This window comes from Henckelia pumila, chromosome 2 (assembly GCF_033568475.1).
Source record: "Henckelia pumila isolate YLH828 chromosome 2, ASM3356847v2, whole genome shotgun sequence".
NCBI lineage: Eukaryota > Viridiplantae > Streptophyta > Magnoliopsida > Lamiales > Gesneriaceae > Henckelia > Henckelia pumila.
The window spans coordinates 107105794-107127794 of record NC_133121.1 but is presented as its reverse complement, the minus strand read 5'-3'; the positions used below and the strand labels follow the sequence as shown (position 1 = coordinate 107127794).

General features: G+C 36.1%; 2 protein-coding genes and 1 non-coding gene across 3 annotated transcripts; 2 read left to right on the top strand and 1 right to left on the bottom strand.

Annotated features, from left to right (window-relative positions):
• Window positions 1-12029: 12029 nt before the first annotated feature.
• Window positions 12030-16230, bottom strand: LOC140879875 (short-chain dehydrogenase TIC 32 B, chloroplastic-like). Its single transcript, XM_073283824.1, has 7 exons — window positions 15778-16230; window positions 13831-14062; window positions 13503-13736; window positions 13099-13177; window positions 12843-12927; window positions 12508-12554; window positions 12030-12365 (listed from the first exon to the last, which is right to left on the bottom strand). The coding sequence occupies exons 1-7, from the start codon at window positions 15887-15889 to the stop codon at window positions 12198-12200; spliced, it is 957 nt and encodes a 318-aa protein (XP_073139925.1). The 5' UTR covers window positions 15890-16230; the 3' UTR covers window positions 12030-12197.
• A 2517-nt stretch (window positions 16231-18747) lies between these two features.
• On the top strand, window positions 18748-18819 carry TRNAH-GUG (transfer RNA histidin (anticodon GUG)). The gene has a single exon. It is a non-coding gene; the product is annotated as a tRNA-His (tRNA).
• A 1478-nt stretch (window positions 18820-20297) lies between these two features.
• Window positions 20298-20708, top strand: LOC140884603 (dolichyl-diphosphooligosaccharide--protein glycosyltransferase subunit 4A). Its single transcript, XM_073291401.1, has one exon. The coding sequence runs from the start codon at window positions 20298-20300 to the stop codon at window positions 20409-20411; it is 114 nt and encodes a 37-aa protein (XP_073147502.1). The 3' UTR covers window positions 20412-20708.
• Window positions 20709-22001: the final 1293 nt, after the last annotated feature.

The window sequence follows — 22001 nt, the reverse complement described above, 5'->3', positions numbered from 1 at the left end:
TCCAAACTTGGGGGTTTTGTTAAATGTTATCTCTAATTTCATACTTTTTATTATTTTTTATTTTTTTTTGTGACGTGAGAACCCACAGCCGCTATCTTCGATGCGTACTGGATAAACCCCGGACTAACGCAATACCCTGCAAACTACATTATTCAGGTAAAGTATCATACTAGGCAAGCCCTGTATGACAGACTAATCCAAGAAGGTGTTGGTAGGGGGAATCGAACTTCTGACCTCTGACCAAGAGTTCACCTACTCCACCAACTTGGACACCCCCTTAGAAGATTTCATACCTTTTATTTGTTAACATTAAGAGCGGGTTTGGATACAAAAGCCTCTTCAAAAAATACTTAAATAAGTCCACCTTTTTAATGTGCTTTTATTAAAAAAATCAGAAGTGATGTTAGTGCTTTTAAAGAAAATTTAAATACAAGCAAGCATAAGCAGAAAATTAAAACCAAAATTTATATGACTTTTAAAAAAACACTTATTTCTTTGTTGTTGTAACCAAACACGATGTAACATGCTGATTGTGCTGCATTTGAAAGGAATTTTATTCTTTGATATTTTCGGTCCTTAATAAATTGAATATTAAAGATTTTGCTTTCTAGACAAGTTAGGATATTTGGTAAATATATTGTGTATATCACGATTATGTTAAGTTATATATTTACCAAGTTTAAATCATGTCTTGATAAGATGATTAGTTGATATAATATAAACCGATATTATCTAGATTTGATTTATAAGATTTGATAGAGTTTATTTTCTACTAAAGTTTGTTTCCTTATTCATGTAAGACTCTATCTAAGGAAATTTTCAAGACTTGGATGCTTATCTATAAAAGAAGATTTTCACACACAAATAAAAGAGCTTCAGACGTATAATTCACAGCACATACTTTGAATAATTCTGTTGAAGAATTTGAAGAACTCTGAAGCAAGGTTTGCAACCTTCGTTGTTGCATGTCCCCGTGTTGTCGTTCGTGTTGAAGACATCAGAGACAACACTGTGGGAATAGTGTTGTTCAAAGATATTTTGTGTCTCTTCAAATTTAGGCCACGGGAGTTGCATCTATTGTTTTTACTCTGATTTATTTAGGATGCAAGTTTGATTTCTCAACTTGTTGAGAAATTTAGGATTTAATGACTTTTCGTAAAATTACTAGGATTGCTTTGTAAGACTGATCTTACGTTTACTAGTAATATTTAGCCCTAAGGCACCCGCACGAGTTTTTATACTCGTGCAAAATTATTTAATTGTGTTTTATTTTCGCTTTAAATTTCCGCTGCACTGTGTTGTCTTTGGTGTTACGACACGAAGTACAACACTGCCTTATTTTACATAACAACCACGTACACCATTTCTTTTACGTGGCATCAGAGCCACCACTTGACTTTACTAAGTGAGTTCCTGGTTTGTGTTACAGGTTAGTTATGGACACTCCGTACACAAGTGCAATTCGTCCACCTATTTTGGATGGGACAAACTACGGCCCTTGGAAATTGAAGATGAGCATGTATATTCAATCCATTGAGTCCAGGGCTTGGCAGCGTGTTCTTGACGGTTGGACACCACCCATGAGAGATGATGATGTACCAGGACCAAAGCCAAGATCACAATGGACAGCCGATGAGAATACAGCGGCTATTTATAATGCTAAAGCTCTTAATGCTATGTTCACTTCTGTTGATATGAACATGTTTAATCTAATTGGTACTTGTACTTGTGCTAGGGATGCTTGGGAGAAACTACAAACTCACTGTGAAGGCTCGGTTAGTGTCAAGAAGACAAGGATGCGTCTCATAACTTCAAAATTTGAGAAAATGAGAATGGAGGAATCAGAGACCATCATGGAATACAATGGAAGGTTGAAGAGCCTTGCGAATGAAGCATCTATTTTTGGTGATCCTATTTCGAATGAGAGACTTGTATCGAAAGTGCTTCGTTCTGTTCCCAAAAGATTTCACACCAAGGTTTGTGCTATAGATGAATCAAAAGATACATCTATAATGGGTTTGGATGAGTTAATTAGTTCTCTTCGCACCTAGCTATGAGATGGAGTTGGAAGCCGAAGATGACTCGAAAGGTAATTCTATTGCTTTTCAAGTATCTAATGATGTTTACAATGATTTTGCTGAAGTTCAACAGGAAGTAAAGGATTCTGATCTTGAGGAAAATTCTATTGCCTTGATCTCGAAGAAATTTACTGATTATCTCAAGGTAATGAAAGAAAAGAAGGATGTGAAAAGTGCACAACCCTCAAAGTTTCCTAGACTGCCTACATCAGAGAAACCTAAAAAACCTGCTGCTACTCGAGGACCTCGTCAAAGGTATTGTAGTACCCCGTACCCGAAATCAGTAATTAAAGGATTAATCATAATTACTTGAATAGAGTTCGGAAGCTCCGAAGTTAGGTTCGGAAGTTCCGAACAGGATCGAAAGCTCCGATGCAGGATCGGAAGCTCTGATCATATTACGTCAGGCATGACGATTGGCTAGATCGGAAGATCCGATCAGGATCGGAAGCTCCGATCACCCCTATCCAGAGTCAACAAGTGATATTTTGACACGTGGCAGATCAGGATCTTCGGAAGCTCCGATGGTAGGATCGGACGTTCCGATCGAGGTTCGGACGTTCCGATCAAGGATCGAAAGTTCTGATCGTTGTCTATAAATAGAGGGCCGAGGCTTCATTTCCAATTGCCAATTCCGAGTATTTCCCTCTCCTTTCTAGTCTATTCGAGTAGTTCTAGCCTTCCTAGGCTTGACCCGGCGGTCGGCGAGGCGTTCGGTAGTCTTAGCAGAGTTGTGCCCAAGTTCTGGAGGCATCGACATCAAAGGGCTAACGACGGACGAAGGTATAACTTTTGCTTCCTATAAATATTTAGGAGTATGCAATAGCTTAGTTAAGGATTTTAGAGCGCTTTAATGATAGTAGTATCATTTGGCAGTGTAGAGCAGACTATAGGCGTGGACCTAGAGTTGGTAGAGCTTGCACTGATTTGAGGTACGAAAGTACTGTTCGAGATATCCTGACTGAGTATGCATGTATTATGTGACTGCATGGTTTATATGTCATTGATTTATGCTGCATTCATTTGCATACTGAGCAATCTCCTTCAAGATGTCTGTTAGTAGGGTTTTTCCCTATCCTGTTAGTGATTGGACTTCCATCGATTTGGGTCCGGCATATCCACTGGTATTATGGTATGGGAGCCACCTCCTGAAGCGACGGCACAGCGTGCTACATACCAGGGCCCGGTCTGTCTCTGTTATCTGATCCTTGACCTCGAGTTTATAGGGAGTTCATTTTGCATGCATGTATACTCATACTCTCGTACTGAGCATTTTATTCTCACGTCTCGTACTCTGTATTTCTGGACACCCTATTCCATGGGGCAGGTTTGCGATTGGACGAGGAGGGTGGATCCAGGAGGGGCTAGTTAGTGGTTGACCAGCTGGAGCTTCGTCTAGGTTTTATTACTGTTGTTTGGGTTGATACAGCTATTCGATTTGGTTGTATATTATTTGGATAAATTACAGATTCCTTTACTTGTGATTGTATAACGTTTATGGTTTCCGCAGTTTATTCTGATATCTGTTTTATTAAGTTAATTGCATGTCTAAGTTCTGTTTAGTAGGTGATCCGGGTAAGGGTCACTACAGGTATGAAGGTAAGAATCATTCCTCAAGCAAAAATTTTGATAATGTTCAATGCAGGGAATGTAAGGGATATGGCCACTATGCTTATGAATGCGCAAATCGCCTTCGGAAAGGTATGAATGTTTCTCTGAGTGATGATGATTCTGAAGAAGAACAAGAAAAGGTTGAACAGGCAGATCTCATATCTTTTACTGCTTTACTGGAGAGTAAGAAAAATTTTTATATTAATCCTCTCGGTGTTGGCTCCGGTGTTGCAACACCTGGATGCAACACTGTTCAAAAATCTGTTTGTTTTGTTGCTTCTAACCTTGACAATTCCAACAATCATGAAGAACATGTAGCTGATCCTTATACTCTAGAAGGTATTCAAAAACTCTATGAAGAGTTATACAGTGATTGGAACAAGAGGAATCAGTTGAACACAACTCTTACAAAAGAGAATACTGAATTGAAAGCTGTTGTGGCTAGACTGGAAATTCTCATGAGTAAGAAAGATCTGGAATTAGGGTTGTTGAATTCTGAACTTGAAAGAGCAAAAACTACACTTGATAAATTTAATTCCAGTTCGAGCAAACTTGATTCCATTTTGACTATGGGTAAGAATGATAAGTTTGGACTTGGTTTTAAAGAAAGTGTTTTTGAAACTGGTGAATGTTCCAAAACACCAGTGTTTGTGAAGGAAGGAAATGATTCCTTGAACCATCCTTCAACTGCTTCGAAAGGTAAGAAACTCATTGTTGAAAAGGATGTTTCTGTTCCTAAGCCAAAACAATGGAAGCGTCTTTTTGTATGTCACTATTGTCTCAAATCTGGTCATATCAGGCCTTTTTGTCGTAAGCTTAAAAATGAATATGTTTTGTGAGAATCTAAGCAAGTGTTACCCTCCGTGTTGTCCAACACCAAGAGCAACACTGGCAGAAAGAGGCCCACTGTGAAGAAAGTTTGGATACAAAAGCCTGATGTTAGATGTTTTGTTATTTATACTTCCTTGAAAGCTAACACTGCAGATAATTGGTATTTTGATAGTGGAAGCTCTCGGCATATGAAAGGTTTGAAAGATCACCTCACGGACTACCTTGAACAAAATGGTGGTAGAATGACCTATGGAGGTGGTGCAAAGGGAAGAATTGTTGGCAAAGTAACACTCAATGTGGAAGGGTTTCCAAAGCTTCATAACGTCTTACACGTTGAAGGACTTAATGCAAATTTAATTTCAATTAGTCAACTGTGTGATGATGACTTGCATGTGAAGTTTGATAAGAATACTTGTGAAGTTTTTGATAATGCTTATCGTTGTGTTATCACAGGTACAAGATCAGTTGATAACTGCTACCAACTCGGTGAAGAATTGGCATGTAGACACTCAAAGGTTGATGAGTTTAGTCTATGGCACCAAAAACCTGGACATGTGAATTTCAAGACCTTAAAGAATCTGAGTAAGTATGAAGCTGTCAGAGGTCTTCCAAATCTAAAGACTGGTGTTTCATATGTTTGTAGTGCATGCCAAAAAGGTAAGCAAACCCGTGTTGCGCATCCCGTGTTACAACATTGTGGGACAACACGGTGTCTTGAACTTTTGCACATGGATTTGATAGGTCCCATGGAAGTCGAAAGTTATGGAGGTAAAAAGTATTCTTTGGTATGTGTTGATGATTTTTCTCGTTTTACATGGGTAAGATTTCTTAGAGAAAAATGAGACACTTTTGGTGTTTTTAAGAAGTTGTTTACCAAGATTACTAACCTACATACTTTGACTGTAGCAAGGATCAGAACTGATCATGGAAAAGAATTTGAGAAGTCATTGTTTTCTTCTTTGTGTGATAAGAAGGGCATCTCACAAGAGTTCTCTGCCCCAAAAACTCCTCAATAGAATGGAATTGCCGAAAGGAAGAATAGAACATTGCAGGAGATGGCTAGGGTGATGATGAGCTCAAAAAATATCTCCAAAAGATTTTGGGCAGAAGCATTGAACACAGCGTGCCATATTTCCAATCGTGTTTATTTGAGAAGTGGATCTTCGATGACTTCCTATGAAATCCTCATGGGAAAGAGACCAAATCTTAATTATTTTCATATATTTGGCTGTGTGTGTTATGTTTTGAACGATAGAAATCACCTAGCAAAATTTGATTCCAAGAGTGATAAGTGTTTGTTCCTTGGTTATTCTACTAATAGTCGTGCATATAGGATGTATAACCTTAGAACCAGAATAATGATGGAATCTATTAATGTTGTTTTTGATGATGGTGCAGATCTCAAGGGAAAAACTGCTGAAGATGATACTGAAAGCTTGCTGGAAATTTCTTCCGAAGAACACAGTGTTGTTCCTGATGTTGCAACACCAAACACAACACTGGTTCCTCCAGAAACTGTTCATGAGGAAAATTCGCAAGAAAATGAGAAAGTTGAGATAATTACTATAAAGGACATTCTAAGCAAGATACAGAAGAATCATCCTTCATCTCAGATTATTGGAGATGTTCATGGAACAAGGCAAACCCGTGCTAAGGACAAAGTTGACTACCGCAAGATGATTGGGTTAGTATGCATGAGTTCCGTACACTCACAGGTAATGCATTCCTGTTTTGTTTCCAATATTGAACCCAAGAATGTCAATGATGCTTTGAATGATGAATTTTGGGTAAATGTCATGCATGAAAAACTTGAGCAATTTGTCCGAAATGATGTTTGGTTTTTAGTTCCACCACCTGATCATGGTAATGTCATTGGTATAAAATGGATTTTCAAAAATAAAATCGATGAATCAGGAAACATCATAAGGAACAAAGCAAGGTTGGTTGCTCAAGGGTATACTCAGGTTGAGGGGGTTGATTTTGATGAGACCTTCACTCCTGTTACCCGCATTGAATCTGTCCGACTATTGCTAGCAATTGCATGTTATATGGGTATAAAACTTTACCAAATGGATGTAAAGAGTGCATTTTTGAATGGTATTTTGAATGAGAAAGTGTATTTGAAGCAACCCAAAATCTTTGAGGATCCATACCACTTGGATCATGTTTACAAGTTGAAGAAGGCACTTTATGGTTTGAAGCAAGCTCCACGAGCATGGTATGGTAGGTTGACCGAGTATTTACTCGAAATTGGCTTCAAACGAGGTGAGGTTGACAAAACCCTTTTTATTCAAAAAGCCAAATGTGAAATTCTTATTTGTCAAGTCTATGTGGATGACATTATCTTTGGTGCTTCATCTCAAAAGCATGTTGATAGTTTTGTTGAATGCATGTCTTCTACTTTTGAAATGAGCATGGTAGGAGAGTTAACCTTTTTCCTTGGATTGCAAGTTAAGCAAACAAATGATGGGATTTTTCTTTGTCAAAGTAAGTATGCAAAGAATTTGATAAAAAAGTTTTGCAAAGAGAATGTTAAGAACATGAAAACTCATATGGGGTCAAGTGAAAAATTAGGAAAATACAGTGTTGCGGCTGGTGTTGACAACACCATGTATCGCAACATGATAGGGAGTCTTTTGTATTTGGCTGCTAGTCGTCCTGATATCATGTTCAGTGTGTGTTTATGTGCTAAGTACCAATCTGATCCAAAGGTTACCCATTTAAAAGCTGTTATGAGAATTTTGAAATATGTTTCGGGTACATTGGATTTGGGATTGTGGTATACGAGGGAAACCAACACTAACCTTGTAGGTTTTAGTGATGCTGACTGGGCTGGTGATGTGAATGATAGAAAGAGCACTACGGGTGAGTGTTTTTACCTTGGCAATAATTTGGTTTCATGGTATAGTCGTAAGCAAAATTGTGTGTCACTTTCGACTGCTGAATCTGAATATGTGGCAGCCGGAAGTTGTTGTTCACAACTTATTTGGATGAACCAAATGATTGTAGACTATGATTTTAAGAGTGAACCCCCCATTGTTTATTGTGATAATTCGAGTGCTATTAATATATCAAAGAATCCAGTTCAACACTCACGCACAAAACACATTGACATTCGTCATCACTTTATTCGAGATTTGGTAGAAAAATGTATGATTCGAATGGAGTTTGTTGGAACCAATAACCAATTGGCAGACATCTTTACTAAAGCATTAGATCATGAGAGATTTTCAACTCTTCGGAGGTCTCTCAGCATGTGTGCATTATAATCCTTTGCACGTGTTGTCTCCGGTGTTACCACACTACCGACAACACTGTTGTTTTTCTTGTCATGCATTTTTTAGGATTTTAGGCATTCTGCACTCATTTTGTTTTGTGTAGTGCTTGAATTTCTGTTACAATTATTCAATTGATGCCAAGTTTTTCTGCAAAAATCTTTTTGGCACACTGACCCTTTTTGGCTTAGAACTCTGATCAAACCACCGAGTAGTTGAGGAATGTACGTGTATTCCATGTTCTTGTTCCATGTGAAAGGTGGTCTCGCACTTTCAGTGTTAAAATCTTTTATGAAGTTTGGTGACCAATGTCATAAAAACAAACTTTGTCAAATCGGAAGAAAATGGAAAAAGCTACTTAGTTGAGTCCAATGAAGACCATTCGATTAGTGTGAAAGCTTCCACTTCTGAAATTGTGTCTGTTAAGGGTAATCAAGTGTGCAAAATTCAAATTCTTTTGAAAAACTTTGGTGTTGTTGATGATGTTGTCAACACGAGAGACAACACTACACTTGTAAACATATCTCTTGCATGTGATTGCATTTTTATTTTATGTTACACTCTGTTTAGGCATAAAATAGGTCATGCATATGCATTTTTGCTAATAGGGTTCTATTTTTGGGTAAGGTTCTAAATAGACGAATTTTGATGATTTACCCTATTTACTAAAAATTAAATTTTTGTGATTGATTTTTGGTTCAGTGGAGTTACACTGATATGGAGGTAATACTGGAAGATTTGGGCTGAAATATTTATCTCGGATTATTTCCTTATTTATGGAATTTTATCTCTTTAAATCTCGGCTTTTAATTCGTGTCCGTTAGGAAAGTTACCGTTGGAACATGAGGGAGATCAGGGATCAGGATAATTATGGGTTTGTTATGATTTTATTACCGTTTGTAATAAGGGTTCTATATATATGATTTTTCGTGATTATCGGGCTTTATCATCTTCTCAAAATTCCTTGTTCCCGATTGAGTTTTCTGCTAACCCTACCCATCTCTCACTTTCAATTTAATCTTCAATGGCAGGCTTTGATCCACAAGACATCCGAAGCGAGATGGGTCATAAAGAACCCGATGTTGCTGCTGGTGTTACAACACCGGAAATTCCATCCACGGTGTTTTCTCTGCCGATTGTTCCAGTTCCCATGGAACCCGTTCCTCTCGCTGTTCTCATGCCTGGAGAACCTGGGAATGCGATTGATTTGGAGAATCCTCCTGATTTCTCCGTCTTGAATAGGGTTAATCCTCCTCCATTGATGGCACGCCGATCAAAAAGGCAGGTAGGTTACAACCCTGATTTCACCCAGTCTAAAAGGTATTACAAGGGTCCTCGCATCTCCATGGCTGAAGAATATCATAGCTCTGGAGACGATTTTGATGATGCCAACTTCGAATTTGTGGCAAGGAAGAAACCATCTGGTTCTGCTGCTGCCTCTGTCTCCGCTTCTATTGTTGAGTCTGCATCGGAGAGTGATGATTCAAGCACCTCTGGTGATGCTGATCCTCCTAAGGACTCTCCCGCAGCTACTGTACCTCCAGAACTTGTTGTTTCCAATGAAGATGCCACCTTGGCACAAATTTTGGAAAGCCTTAAGCAAGGTAAGGCTTCTTTATTTTTTCCTCCCACTGCTCATCTCTCCGATGATGAGCCTGATGCTGAGATGATGGAGGAGTTTGCTGCAAATAAAGCCCATCAAGCTAATGATTCTTCCTCCTCTTCTTCCTCTACATATTCTGCTGCTGACTCTTCTGATAAGAGTGCTAATATTGGAGAAGAAGAAGACTCTGAAGATATTCCCAGCATGGATGCTGATGAAGATGCTTTAGAGACTGAGGAAGTTTCTGCTCCTACTGCCAGTGTTGCTGTTGGTGTCGTCAACACCACGGATAACACTGTTGATTAGGACTATGACATGGATGTTGCTCATTCCCTCATGTTTTATTCTGGTGATGCTGCTGCTGTCTGGCATCTCTTCATTCATAAAGGTCTTCTGGATGAGAGGAACATAGATGTTCGCTCCTATGATAGGTACAATTTAATTGACTTTTTGAAGCTTCGACAGCTATATTCTACTGTTGTTGCTGTGATACCCTACTGCAAGAGGGTGATTCTGGAGTTCTACGCCAACTTGACTGCAAGCATTGAAGATCCAGAATCTGCAAAGTATGGATTGGTGTACCTTCGGGGTAGGCTGTTCGAGTTCACTCCAGTCGTGATCAACTCTTTTTATTCCACCCCAGACGTTGATGAAGGCAATCCTCCAGAGATCAACGAAGTGATTACTGTTCTCACTGGTGGTATGGTCAACAAGTTCTCTGACCATTTTTCTGCAGCTAAGCTCACCTCCTTTTATTCTGTGCTGCATAAGATAGCTATCAGGAATTGGACTCCTTCATCCAATTCAACAGTTATCACCAGACCGCAGGCGGTCATTTTATATGCCATTGGGACTGGGAGTCCTTTTAATTTTGGGAAGATGGTATTCAAGACTGTGCTCCAATTTGCTGATGGAGGACTCAAGTCTACAAAGCTCTCATTTACCTCTTTGATCTACGGCATATTGGAATCTCAGGCTTTCATCCGCAATATTACAGAAGATCTCACTGATCAACCTGAGATTTTAAAGTTAGCAACTGGTCTTCTAAAGGAAAATCGTGTACTGGATTTACCCTGGACTGCCACTCCTACTCCTGCTGCTGACATTGCTGGTGTTTCCCCCGATGTTGCCAACACGGGAGACAACACTGAAGAAACTGTGCATACTCCTACCTCCCTGGAATTCACCATTGCCACTATTCAGCTGCTGATGACTCGTGCTGAAGAGAAAATTGCTCAAGCACAGGAAGATATTGTCTTCTACAGCATGGTCTTGGCTGATTGTCGGAAACATCTTGGCATTTCTGGCCAAACAGGGGGAGATAGTGCACAAGCTGAAGCTGGTCCATCTGGGACTAGAGATGATGAGGATGAAGCTACTGATCAAGAGGGATCCGATAGTGATCACATTTAGAATTTGCTTCTTCTCTCATCTTTAATTATTTGTTAATTTTGATTTCAATATAAGTGTTTTTTGGTTGTTCTAGTTATGTGCCTCAAATGCTCTTACATGCTTTAACTAGACTAACATCTTCTACCCCACTTATGCTCTAAATATATGAATTATAGAATCCCATGTGTTATTGCCTATGTTATCCACCGTGTTACGATACGAGGGACAACACTTCAGGGGGAGAAGAATTTTTAAACTCAGGGGGAGTTTATGATTATTTCACACTGTGCAATGTTTTGTCCAGAAAGCAAAAAGGGGGAGATTGAAAGGAATTTTATTCCTTGATATTTTCGATCCTTAATAAATTGAATATTAAAGATTTTGCTTTCTAGACAAGTTAATATATTTGGTAAATATATTATGTATATCACGATTATGTTAAGTTATATATTTGCCAAGTTTAAATCATGTCTTGATAAGGTGATTAGTTGATATAATATAAACCGATATTATCTAGATTTGATTTATAAGATTTGATAGAGTTTATTTCCTACTAAAGTTTGTTTCCTTATTCATGTAGGACTCTATCTAAGGAAATCTTCAAGACTTGGATGCTTATCTATAAAAGAAGATTTTCACGCACAAAGAAAAGAGCTTCAGACGTATAATTCACAGCGCATACTCTGAAAAATTCTGTTGAAGAATTTGAAGAACTCTGAAGCAAGATTTGCAACCTTCGTTGTTGCATGTCCCCGTATTGCCGTTCGTGTTGAAGACATCAGAGACAACACTGTGGGAATAGTGTTGTTCGAAGATATTTTGTGTCTCTTCAAATTTAGGCCACGGGAGTTGCATCTATTGTTTTTACTCTGATTTATTTAGGATGCAAGTTTGATTTCTCAACTTGTTGAGAAATTTAGGATTTAATGACTTTTCGTAAAATTACTATGATTGCTTTGTAAGACTGATCTTACGTTTACTAGTAATATTTAGCCCTAAGGCACCCGCACGAGTTTTTATACTCGTGCAAAATTATTTACTTGTGTTTTATTTTCGCTTTAAATTTTAAATGCACTGTGTTGTCTTTGGTGTTACGACACGAAGTACAACACTGCCTTATTTTACATAACAACCATGTACACCGTTTCTTTCAGCATTAAATAAAATCATAAACACTAATTTGCAATGGCTTAATTACTAATCAGTATATATTTAACGAAATGGAGCTAGCTAGCTGGGGAAAGAATAGCGATTATATTTAAATTTAAGCCATGGAAATGGAAACAAACATGAATGAAATATACATGCACGTACGCAGTGCCAAATAAATCTTAAAATTTTTGAAACATTCGACACCATGAATGATCGAACACGCACACATTTATCGTAAAACATGAAATTCAATCTTCATCTAGCTGCATCGATGATCTTGTTGCTGAAGTCCCAAAGTCTCTTGGCCAAGTTTTCATCCCTGGCATATGTGCTTGGTTTGAACTCGTTACAATCAACAAAATATTTCCCCGTCACTCCTTTCAAGCTCGGGTGCAGCGCGACATAGCACGTCGTGGCCGCCCCCTAAAACCACCAGCAATATCACAAAACCATGGAGTTCATGATATCATTAGATACTAGCTAATTAAGTTTAACAGTAGTAAGTTTTTCAAGAAACAACATATATATGGTGATAAAATAAGGAATTGTGGGTTTCTTAATTTACCTGTGGGACATTCTTCCATAGGATGCAGGTGAAAAACTTCAAAATTTCTGCATATAATGGAAAGTTTAGAAATTAAAAGTACTTGAATAATAATAATAATAAAAATTGGCAAAAATTCTTGTTAGACTATCTCACAGGTTAATTTTGTGAGACAGATCTCTTATTTGAGTTATTCATAAAAAAATATTATTTTTTATAGTTAAAATATTACTTCTTATTATAAATATGCATAAATTTGACTTCTGATAAAGATATGTGAGACCGTCTTACAAGAAATCTATTTTAAAAAATTAAAGCAGCTAGCTGTGGCTCGTGAGATTTTAATTAGTGCTTACTCATAAAAACTCCAGAATGTTTGAAGAGATTTGTCATGATCAATCCTGGGTGCACTGAATTCACTGTTACATTTCCCCCCTCAGCCTTATATCCAATCCAAAAATAGATATATATCAATATATGAGTAATCGCACGTAGTCAAGATAATAAACTATATTAATGTGTCACACCACCTAAATAAATGTAATAAAATTTTCTGGAATTGTAGACACATCGGACATATTACAACCTCAAAAAACGATTTACATTAAATACCTGTAAGCGACGTGATAGCTCCGTGGCATGCAAGATATTGGCCAACTTGGATTGGCCATACGCCCTCTTGTCACAATAACTAAGGAAAAATAGCCAAAACAATGAAATCGAATCAAGGGACCAATTTGCAATGCAACTAGAAATATAACACAAATTAAATAAACTTATATATATATTATAATTAAATTGAGACATCTATCCTAACTGGTTTGGCTCGTCAGTATGACACTAACATCAACTTACATAAGTATAAAAATAAGCATTCATTTATGTTATTAAAAAAAAAAATAGGTTGAAATGATCAAAACTACGCTATTTCTATAATCAGATAGAACTCATTATCATCTACAATTTAAAAATCATAAGAAATCAAATGTGACTCGATTGCTACAAATAAAATATACCTGCGTCTATCGTTAATGTTTTCGAATTTAATTCCGCCGCTGTAAGTGTGGATATGTGCCACCGACGACAGATTCACAATTCTACCCTCGACCCCGGTGGATTTCGCGGTTTCTTTTATCTTCTCCAGTAGAAGGTTTGTCAAGTAGAAATGGCCTAGATGATTTGTGGCAAATTGTATCTCGAATCCATCTTGAGATAGATCATAGGGACAAAACATGATCCCAGCATTATTTCTGAAAATAAAATAAAAAACCATTAATTTTTCTCATTAAAATCGACGAATACATAAAGATATGTAATAACACATAATTTGACAAAGATACGTACATTAAGATATTGAGAGGAAGGTCGAGGGCTATGAAATTCTGAGCAAATGATTTGATCGAGTCGAGAGACGAGAGGTCGAGTTTCATGATATCTATCTTGGCCTTCTCATTGTCTCGAAGGATAATTTGTTTTGCTTCGTTTGCGGCTTCTATGTTTCTTGCTCCGATTATTACATGCGCATTTCTTAGTGCTAGAACTCTTGCTGTCTCCAGCCCTATTCCACTTGCACCACCTATCATGAAAAAAATCTAAAATGAACACATTTCGAAAATTAAGTAGCTAGCTAGAACAGGGAAAGAGATCGTAAATTGCATCGATTTGTGATTCATCATTTTAGCTCATCAATCAAAACATATGCAAGAATTTGAAACTTTCTTGATTAAAATACTTATTTCAGTTGTTTTTGCTGCTTTCATGTGGAAAAAACAAGAACCATTCCTAAATATTTAATCAATTTGGGTTTTTGAACTTTTTTTGTTCTACAATAGATAGTTTTATATTTGAAATATATATGTATATAATTCATCTATAAAAGTAAAACAAAATAAATACCTTAAAAGAGAAGCAACAGAAGCCATACTTTCTCTATCATATCTTCCAATTTTTTTAATAATTGGTTTTCAAATCCTAATAAAATACTAATTTTTTTTCTTCAAAAAATATATATATATAATTTACAAACATACTCGTATTAATTATATGGTCCAAATTAAGACTCCAAACACAGGCCTTACCCCCACCTAAAAGCATAACTCATGACACGTACGACACCGTTCGGATTTGTCTGATTCAAAAAAGTGGGACCCTGCAACATATATATATATATATACATGGGCATGCATGGGCTAACTACACACGGACAAGAACAGTGTTTCTAAACAAACCAAATTTCCCTTTCAAAAAAAAAAAAAAAAAAAGGAATCAATTTCCAAAAAAATTGCGATAAGTTTTTTATTTTGTTTTTTTTATAATTAAATTAGAAAAAAAAAAGTTTTATAATTCAAAATTAAAAGCGTGTCACACTTCATGAGAAGCTCTCTCGGATTCTGTGATACATCATTTAGAAAAATAATAATTATTATAAATTTGGAGACTAACATATTAGAAAATGAACTCCGTTAAGCGCGAGAGATTCATGTATGAAGCAATTTTCATCTTTTCATTAATAAAATTTTACAACATTTCAAAATTTTGTCAACGAAAAAGCTGAAAAATGATTTTAAAAAGATCTCTCAAACACCACCTAGCCTCCTCTCGACTCCATCCTTGCATCAAATAACACAAGTTGTGGAAAATTTGGGGAAGTTTCCCGTGGTCCCAACTCTTACCACACTAATTAAATAGTCGTGTGATCGATCATTAATGTTTTATATATGGGCTCGACATACGTCCCTTCAATTAATCAAACTTGCTTAGCCACTTCTAAATATGATCCCAATTATTATGATATTTTCCAGTACTTAAATTTGTACGTACTTAGTAACCCGAATATATATATTCGGACCTATGCTACCTAGCTACAAAGACGTACATATATATAGATATAGGTAATACGAATAAAAATAAACGGTTTTTCAAGTTTAGAGTGATATATGATATAAAATTAAACGATGCAAACTTGTCTTAATTAATCGTCAAAACAATTTATTTTTGGCAGCTCCCATGTTTTGGTCCCCCCATTTTTCTTGCGACATGAAAGTTAATTATAGGCGCTAGTGGAGTTTTTAATTAACTTGGCTACTTACTGATAGATCTTTTATGCAAATGGAAAATGTGACAATTTAAAAAAAAAATGAAATCAAAAGGGTTCACCAAAGAAATCAGCATCAAGTTTTTTTAATCATTCATCATCAGTACTTTTTATACCTTAGAAGTAATTATTAACTTGAATTTCTCTTCTTCTTCTAGTGGATTCAATTAAAGAAATAAGAAGGAATTGAAAAAAACCTGTAATAATGGCAGTAAGATTGGAGGCATCGATTCCTTGAGTAACCCCTTGAGCAGTGGAAGCCGATCCGAAACCACTGGGCCCTGGAATTCCTGTAATCAACCTAAACATTTTTCTTCGAAAAAGCAGAAATTAAGAGATCGAAATATGTATATTATGTAAACTAATTAGAGAGAGTGTTTGTTGGATTGAAGTTGGCGAGAAAACTTAAAAAGAAGATGGTATATTTATAGCAGCACTAGTGTGCAAGAACAATGAATGAGATGGTTGAAAAAGGGAGAAGAAATAGAAATAGTGGGGGGGAGTTATTTGGGGAGGTAGAGAACAGGTATGGGCCGGGTAAGGAATTGGATTTATAGCACAAAATTATATATTCACAACTCATATATTTAATGTGGTAAATAAATAAAGAAATGGGGTTTTGTTTCAGCCACCCATATATCACCCAACCTCCATTTTTGCTAGCTTCTCATTTTACTTTTACATGTATATATATGTATGTACGTAAACACGCGGCGAGGGTTGAAGGAGTCAACTTGCTGCCGATAAAATTGTTCGGAAGGGTCAAACTTGCATTCAATGATGAATGATCATTACTCGGTCGTATGATGCATACAAATACAATCCACGGTCATGCTAAAAATCTACATTTAGATTACTCTCAAAAATCAGGATTACATTTTTTTTTTTCGTTCAAAGGTACGTATTAGATATTTAACAAAAGAGAGAGAGAGAATTACGTACATTTTTGTCGGGTTATAATTTATATTTTTCGTTTTGTAATTTGCATATTTTTTTGTAATTATTTTTTAATTTTATTACGATAGATTTTCATTTGTAGTCCTGTAACTTGTATATTATTTTGGTTTTTTGTCACGAGTTTGATTCTTTCTACTAATATTTTCTTGCAGGGGGCGGACCTAAAATTTTTATTCAGGAGGCGGCAATTAAGGATGAAGTCATGTGTTGCCCCCGCCCGGGAGGTCTCTTGGTTGTCCAAGTTTTTTCCCCTATTTTTATACATTAAATTCAGTCTAGTTTGTTAATATTCCTGTGAATATGCAATTTAAAAATAAAAAGATACAAGCTCAACACATAAAAAATAGTGAGTTTAGAAAATTTTGCTTTGGATAAAAAGAAAAATAAGGCTACGTTATTGGATACAATTCATAAATAGTCATGAAAGCGTAGTTTATATCAATTGAAAAACGAGCATAAAATTTTAAACATTATCATCAATTCATAATATTTCATAATATAATTATTTGATAAGTTGCTGAACATATTTTCTTTTCAATATATTACACCAATATGACTTAGAATTGAAATACGTTCATTTTAATAAAAAAAAAAAATACAAGTATATAATATTGATTATATAAAAAAAATTTGAGGGGGGCCATGACCCCCTTGATTTTCATTAGTGTGCACACATAGAGCTTATCCATTGCGATTACGTGATTAGTGTGATTTATAAGTTATTGCATTAATTCAAAATTTTATATAATGCTCACCGAAATGTGGTGACTGCGGGTTCTCACGTCATAAAAAATTAAAAAAAACATGTTATGATGCTAATAACATGAAAGAAATAAAAGATATATGTGTGATTATATTGGATTCAAGGGCTTCTTACCATCTACCCCTAGTACATATAAGTTACGTTACTCATTTTAAATACCAACTTTCGATACATTTTATCATTAAAAAAAATTATAGAATCTATATTGTCTGAATAACGACAAATATAAATTGTTATCAAGTCATGAAAATCAAATTATTTCATCACCTAAATAAATAGTTGACTATAGTGGATTTTCAACATGGTCCATTACTACACGATACGAAGTTCTCTGCATGTAGTCTGCACACTCGATACATTATACATACATGTATACGACACGGAGAGCTCGATCGGTCCGACATATAAATTTGCAGTGTATTTATGGAAACAAGGCGGCGGAATCAACTGTATACATACTAAGAACAGTAAAGACAAATTAATGATAATTATGATATGCCGTATTCTTTAGGTCACACAGTTGGCAAACTGGAAGATTACCTTGTGTTTGAAGTACAGCCTTTTTCCTCTTATATATTAAAGAATACGTACTGATACGATGCATCTCCCCTTAATTTAATGAACCATCAAGAATTAATAACATCAACCCGACTTCATACGGATAACGCAAACCGCTTGAGTTGATTTCGTATTTTGATGCGTTCAAAAATTTCACATAAATAAATTACCTTGAACCGATAATCAAATAATCAATTTCTTCAATAAACCGAGCCAAATGATCCCAAAATATTTCTGTGTATAAAAAAAACATGTGAAATGACTCGCTCGGAGGCGAAGCCACTCCGACGCTCAAATCAACATCATATCACTACTTGTATGAAAAGTGCGTTAAAAACGTATAAAAGAGCATCCATGCAATATTCAATTATATCTCTAAAATATAAAGAAATATGTGATAGGATTTTTTTATCATATCACCATATTTTTATTTTGAATTCAGATGATGAATCGAATGTGTTTTATTAAATTATAAAATGAATGTTTCTCTATGTAGCATAAATATGTACATCGAGGCATTTGCCGTCTATATTTATTCTTGAGCTTGACACCGTCAAAATACTTGGTACAAACAAATATGGCCCAGCCCAGATTGGGTGCAGCTGCAATCATATCTCTCAAGTGGTGTAGCCCAACCCACAAATAACTCTTTGAGTGCACCTTTAAAATATCTATTGGGCTCCGCGACATAACTGCATTAGGTGAATCTTCTATTAACAAAGGCCAACATTTATTGTTTTAAATAATCTAATAAATAATGTATAATTAAAAATATCAAATAGACATTAGAGAGTTCAAAGAATGAATTATCCAATCAATTTGTGACATGATTGGATGTTACGTGTATAATACGTTTTTATATTAAAAATTGATCCATTAATCCCAACAAGTGGCTGTAGTTTAGTGGTGAGAATTCCACGTTGTGGCCGTGGAGACCTGGGCTCGAATCCCAGCAGCCACAAATCTCTTTTTACTTTTTTTTTTTGTCGTTTTGCGCCCAGTTTACACGAAACGCAGCGTTTCGAATTTTCTGCACAGTGAAACGTTTTCTTTCAACGGATTCTTACAGATCTATTGGGTTAATAGTTCAGACCAAGAAGTCAAGAAGCATCCACTGATTTGCACTAGCTGAGAAGCGCTGTGATTTTTCTCGAACAACAATCGTAAGATTCTCGACTACTTTTCTTTGTTGCCACCGATTGCTAGCTCAAAATCCTTGTATGCAGCGGATTTTATTTTTCGATTTTGTTTATCATATCCTTGTCGATCTGTCATGTTCTTCAGAAAAAGGAAAATCGTCGATGATGTCGTGTTCGTCTTGCATTCTATATTCTATAATTTTGGTCAACAAATGAGCGACTCGCGAATTAAGTTTCAAATTTTGTATAGTTTGGGCTTGCTAATGCTAAATAGCTCGTAAAATTTTTCATTGGATAGCGCTGCTGCTCACTGGGTTCACCTTGTTTTCGCTTATTTGACTGCCGATTTTCGAGGATTGTAAAATTCTTTGCTAGTATTTTCTCTCTCTCGTTTGACCCTTAAACAGAGAAAGAGTTCATCGATTAATTCTCTCCCAGTTTTAATAAGTTCGATAAGGGATCGACTAGGAGTGTGAAGAGTGTTGTTTTAAATCATAGTACTATCTTATTTCCAGCCTTTGTGCATGAGGCAAATCGACAATTAATGAAAAGGAAACTCGACATTTGAAATCACAGACCAAAATTAATGAGTGGAATTTTGATGCTTCAGCTTCCATCTACGATAAGCATGATTTTCTTGAATAGGATCTCCTTTCCCTTTTACTGTGACAAATTTTCTAATGGGTTGAATTTCTTGAATGTGATTGGAATATGCTGCTATTTGGATGGTTGATATTCTATAGCGGTTGTTATGTCTGTGGACTGTGATGGAATGTCATGTTATTGCATTGTTCCAGCATGTGCAAGAACTTGTTTTCGTATCTTTGACCATAAAAAGTTTTATTCTTGAATAAGAAATTTTTTTGAATCTGAGAAGGGAGGTCAGTTTGACTCCAAGACTCCCTGAAACCAACCCATGCCACCAGTTTGCTTTCTCAATGCATTTTTCTTATTTCGTAGGGACCTGATGAATGTGTAATGTTTTTGAAAATTTGTTCTATGTTTTGAGTCGTCGAACATGAAAATTGAAGTCTGAGGAATAAATCATCGGGCACAAGGTTCAGATTTTAGCAATATCAACCTCATTGCCTGTAACATTTTCTGTACTCTGACAGCCTTATATTGGCATCAAGTCTTTAACAATTATTCTTTCAACAGAAAGAGGGAAAAAACCTTAGTTGATGCTGTGTGGAATGATTCTGTGAACTGTTTGTTTGTTTGTTTTTGGTAAAAGTCAATGATCATATATGTTCTTCAGGTATACTGACCGTGTTGGTCGTTGTTTTGCCTGTATTCTCAGATGATTGATGATCAGGATCTGGGCTTTGTTGCCAACTTTCTTGGCATCTTCATATTTGCCCTGGTGATTGCCTATCACTACGTGGTGGCAGATCCTAAGTATGAGGGCAACTGAAGAGCGTGGCTGGGTATACATCTTTAGAAGTAACTAACTAAAGTACGAGTGTTGTATCAGGTTGGCTTTCTTTAATGAATTTTCAGGGATTAACCAATACAAACTTACCTTTTGTCAGACAATTTATTTCACCTTGCTGTGAAATTTTGGACTAGAGTTATTTGGATAATACCTGAGCTCTTATTTTTGTAAGATATTTCATTTCATTTTATTTTATCTTTTTATCTCGTCTGGTTTTGGTATACATTCATATATGTAGTCATATTTCTATTTCTGTATTTAAATTTACTTTCAACATATTACCTGAAGAACATTTCAAATTGAAGTATCACAACAAAGTTACTTGTTTATTTGATTTGTGCCATCAACATCATCTACCCATGAAGAAGTTTAATGCAAAGTTATAGATTAGATTTTTCAACCTTATATTCGAGACATGCTTTTGATTTCTTGAAAATCAAAAAACTTTTTGCTTTGGATTTAAGTATTTCTTCAAGAATTTTTTTTTTGATGATAAACATCTCGGGTAATAACTCAGCATTAATCCTTACGACTTACTGTGAGTTATGTTAATAATAAACACACGTTCGTGTATGTATTATCCCATCATCAAATGAATTTATGTGAAATAGAACAGTTTTGTTATCTTCAATTTAAAGATTCGAAAGAAAAAAGTTCTTATTGCTATAATTCAAGTAGTGCATCAATCTACCTTTAAAATATCTATCGTATTAGCATATTACATCATCAGTGATGTATTTACGATAGTTCATTCCCACGAACTCTCAATAAAAGTAGCCGAGAATGATTTGAGTTCAAAATTAGTCCACCGTGGAAGAATTTCTTACATGATAATATTAATAACGCTCTATTATCCTTGGAGGTAATAAGAATTTGTGGTTGGGAAATTCGAGCTCGCTGGCGTTCCTCCAGCCCCCAGATTACCGTTTGCTTCACATTGAGGAAAGAATGCCTTGGATAACTAGGCATAGAACATGAGGAACATTGTTAAAGACAAGAAGATTGCTGTCGCTCCCAGCTGCGGATAAGAAGATTGAGGATGCTGTTGAATCGACCATTCATTTTTTAAATGGTAATCAACTAGCCGAAGCTGACCTGACGAGTTCAAGGGCAAGACGAAGGAGCTGGAGAGCATCTGACTAGGGTGGTAGTGCTTGTGTTCCCATGGATGATCATCTTCCAGCTTCCGGCGGGGACGGGGGCTGGTCGAAAGATCGAGGAGGTGGATTAAACTGAATGGAAAGATCTTTTTTCTTTTTCTAGTTGGTGGACGCCAATCATATATAAAACTAATTGTCTCTTTTTCTGAAGCTGGTGTGCACGAAATTTTGCAGTTGGCTTAATATGAAGTTATGACAACCACCTTTTCAGTCCACATTTTTTATACTACTCCGTCAAGAGATTTATTCCAATATTTATCCAATATTTAGGGAGTGTTTGAGAATGCTTCAAGCAAGCACTTTTAAGCTTTTCTTTCACAAAATTTTCACTCAAAAATGTTCCCTAAAAGGGCTCCCAAACACTACCTTAATATCTAGCGCACCCAAAATTGAATTTCCTCGTCTGTAG

Excerpts from the sequence above, each read along its gene's own strand:
- LOC140879875 (XM_073283824.1), bottom strand. The coding sequence starts at position 15,889 with ATGTTTAGGTTGATTACAGGAATTCCAGGGCCCAGTGGTTTCGGATCG. Across the intron at positions 14,063-15,777 it reads TCTTACTGCCATTATTACAG|GTGGTGCAAGTGGAATAGGG; the intron begins GTTTTTTTCAAT and ends TTTTCATGATAG. Across the intron at positions 13,178-13,502 it reads AACATTAACGATAGACGCAG|TTATTGTGACAAGAGGGCGT; the intron begins GTATATTTTATT and ends ATTTTTCCTTAG.
- LOC140884603 (XM_073291401.1), top strand. The coding sequence starts at position 20,298 with ATGATTGATGATCAGGATCTGGGCTTTGTTGCCAACTTTCTTGGCATC.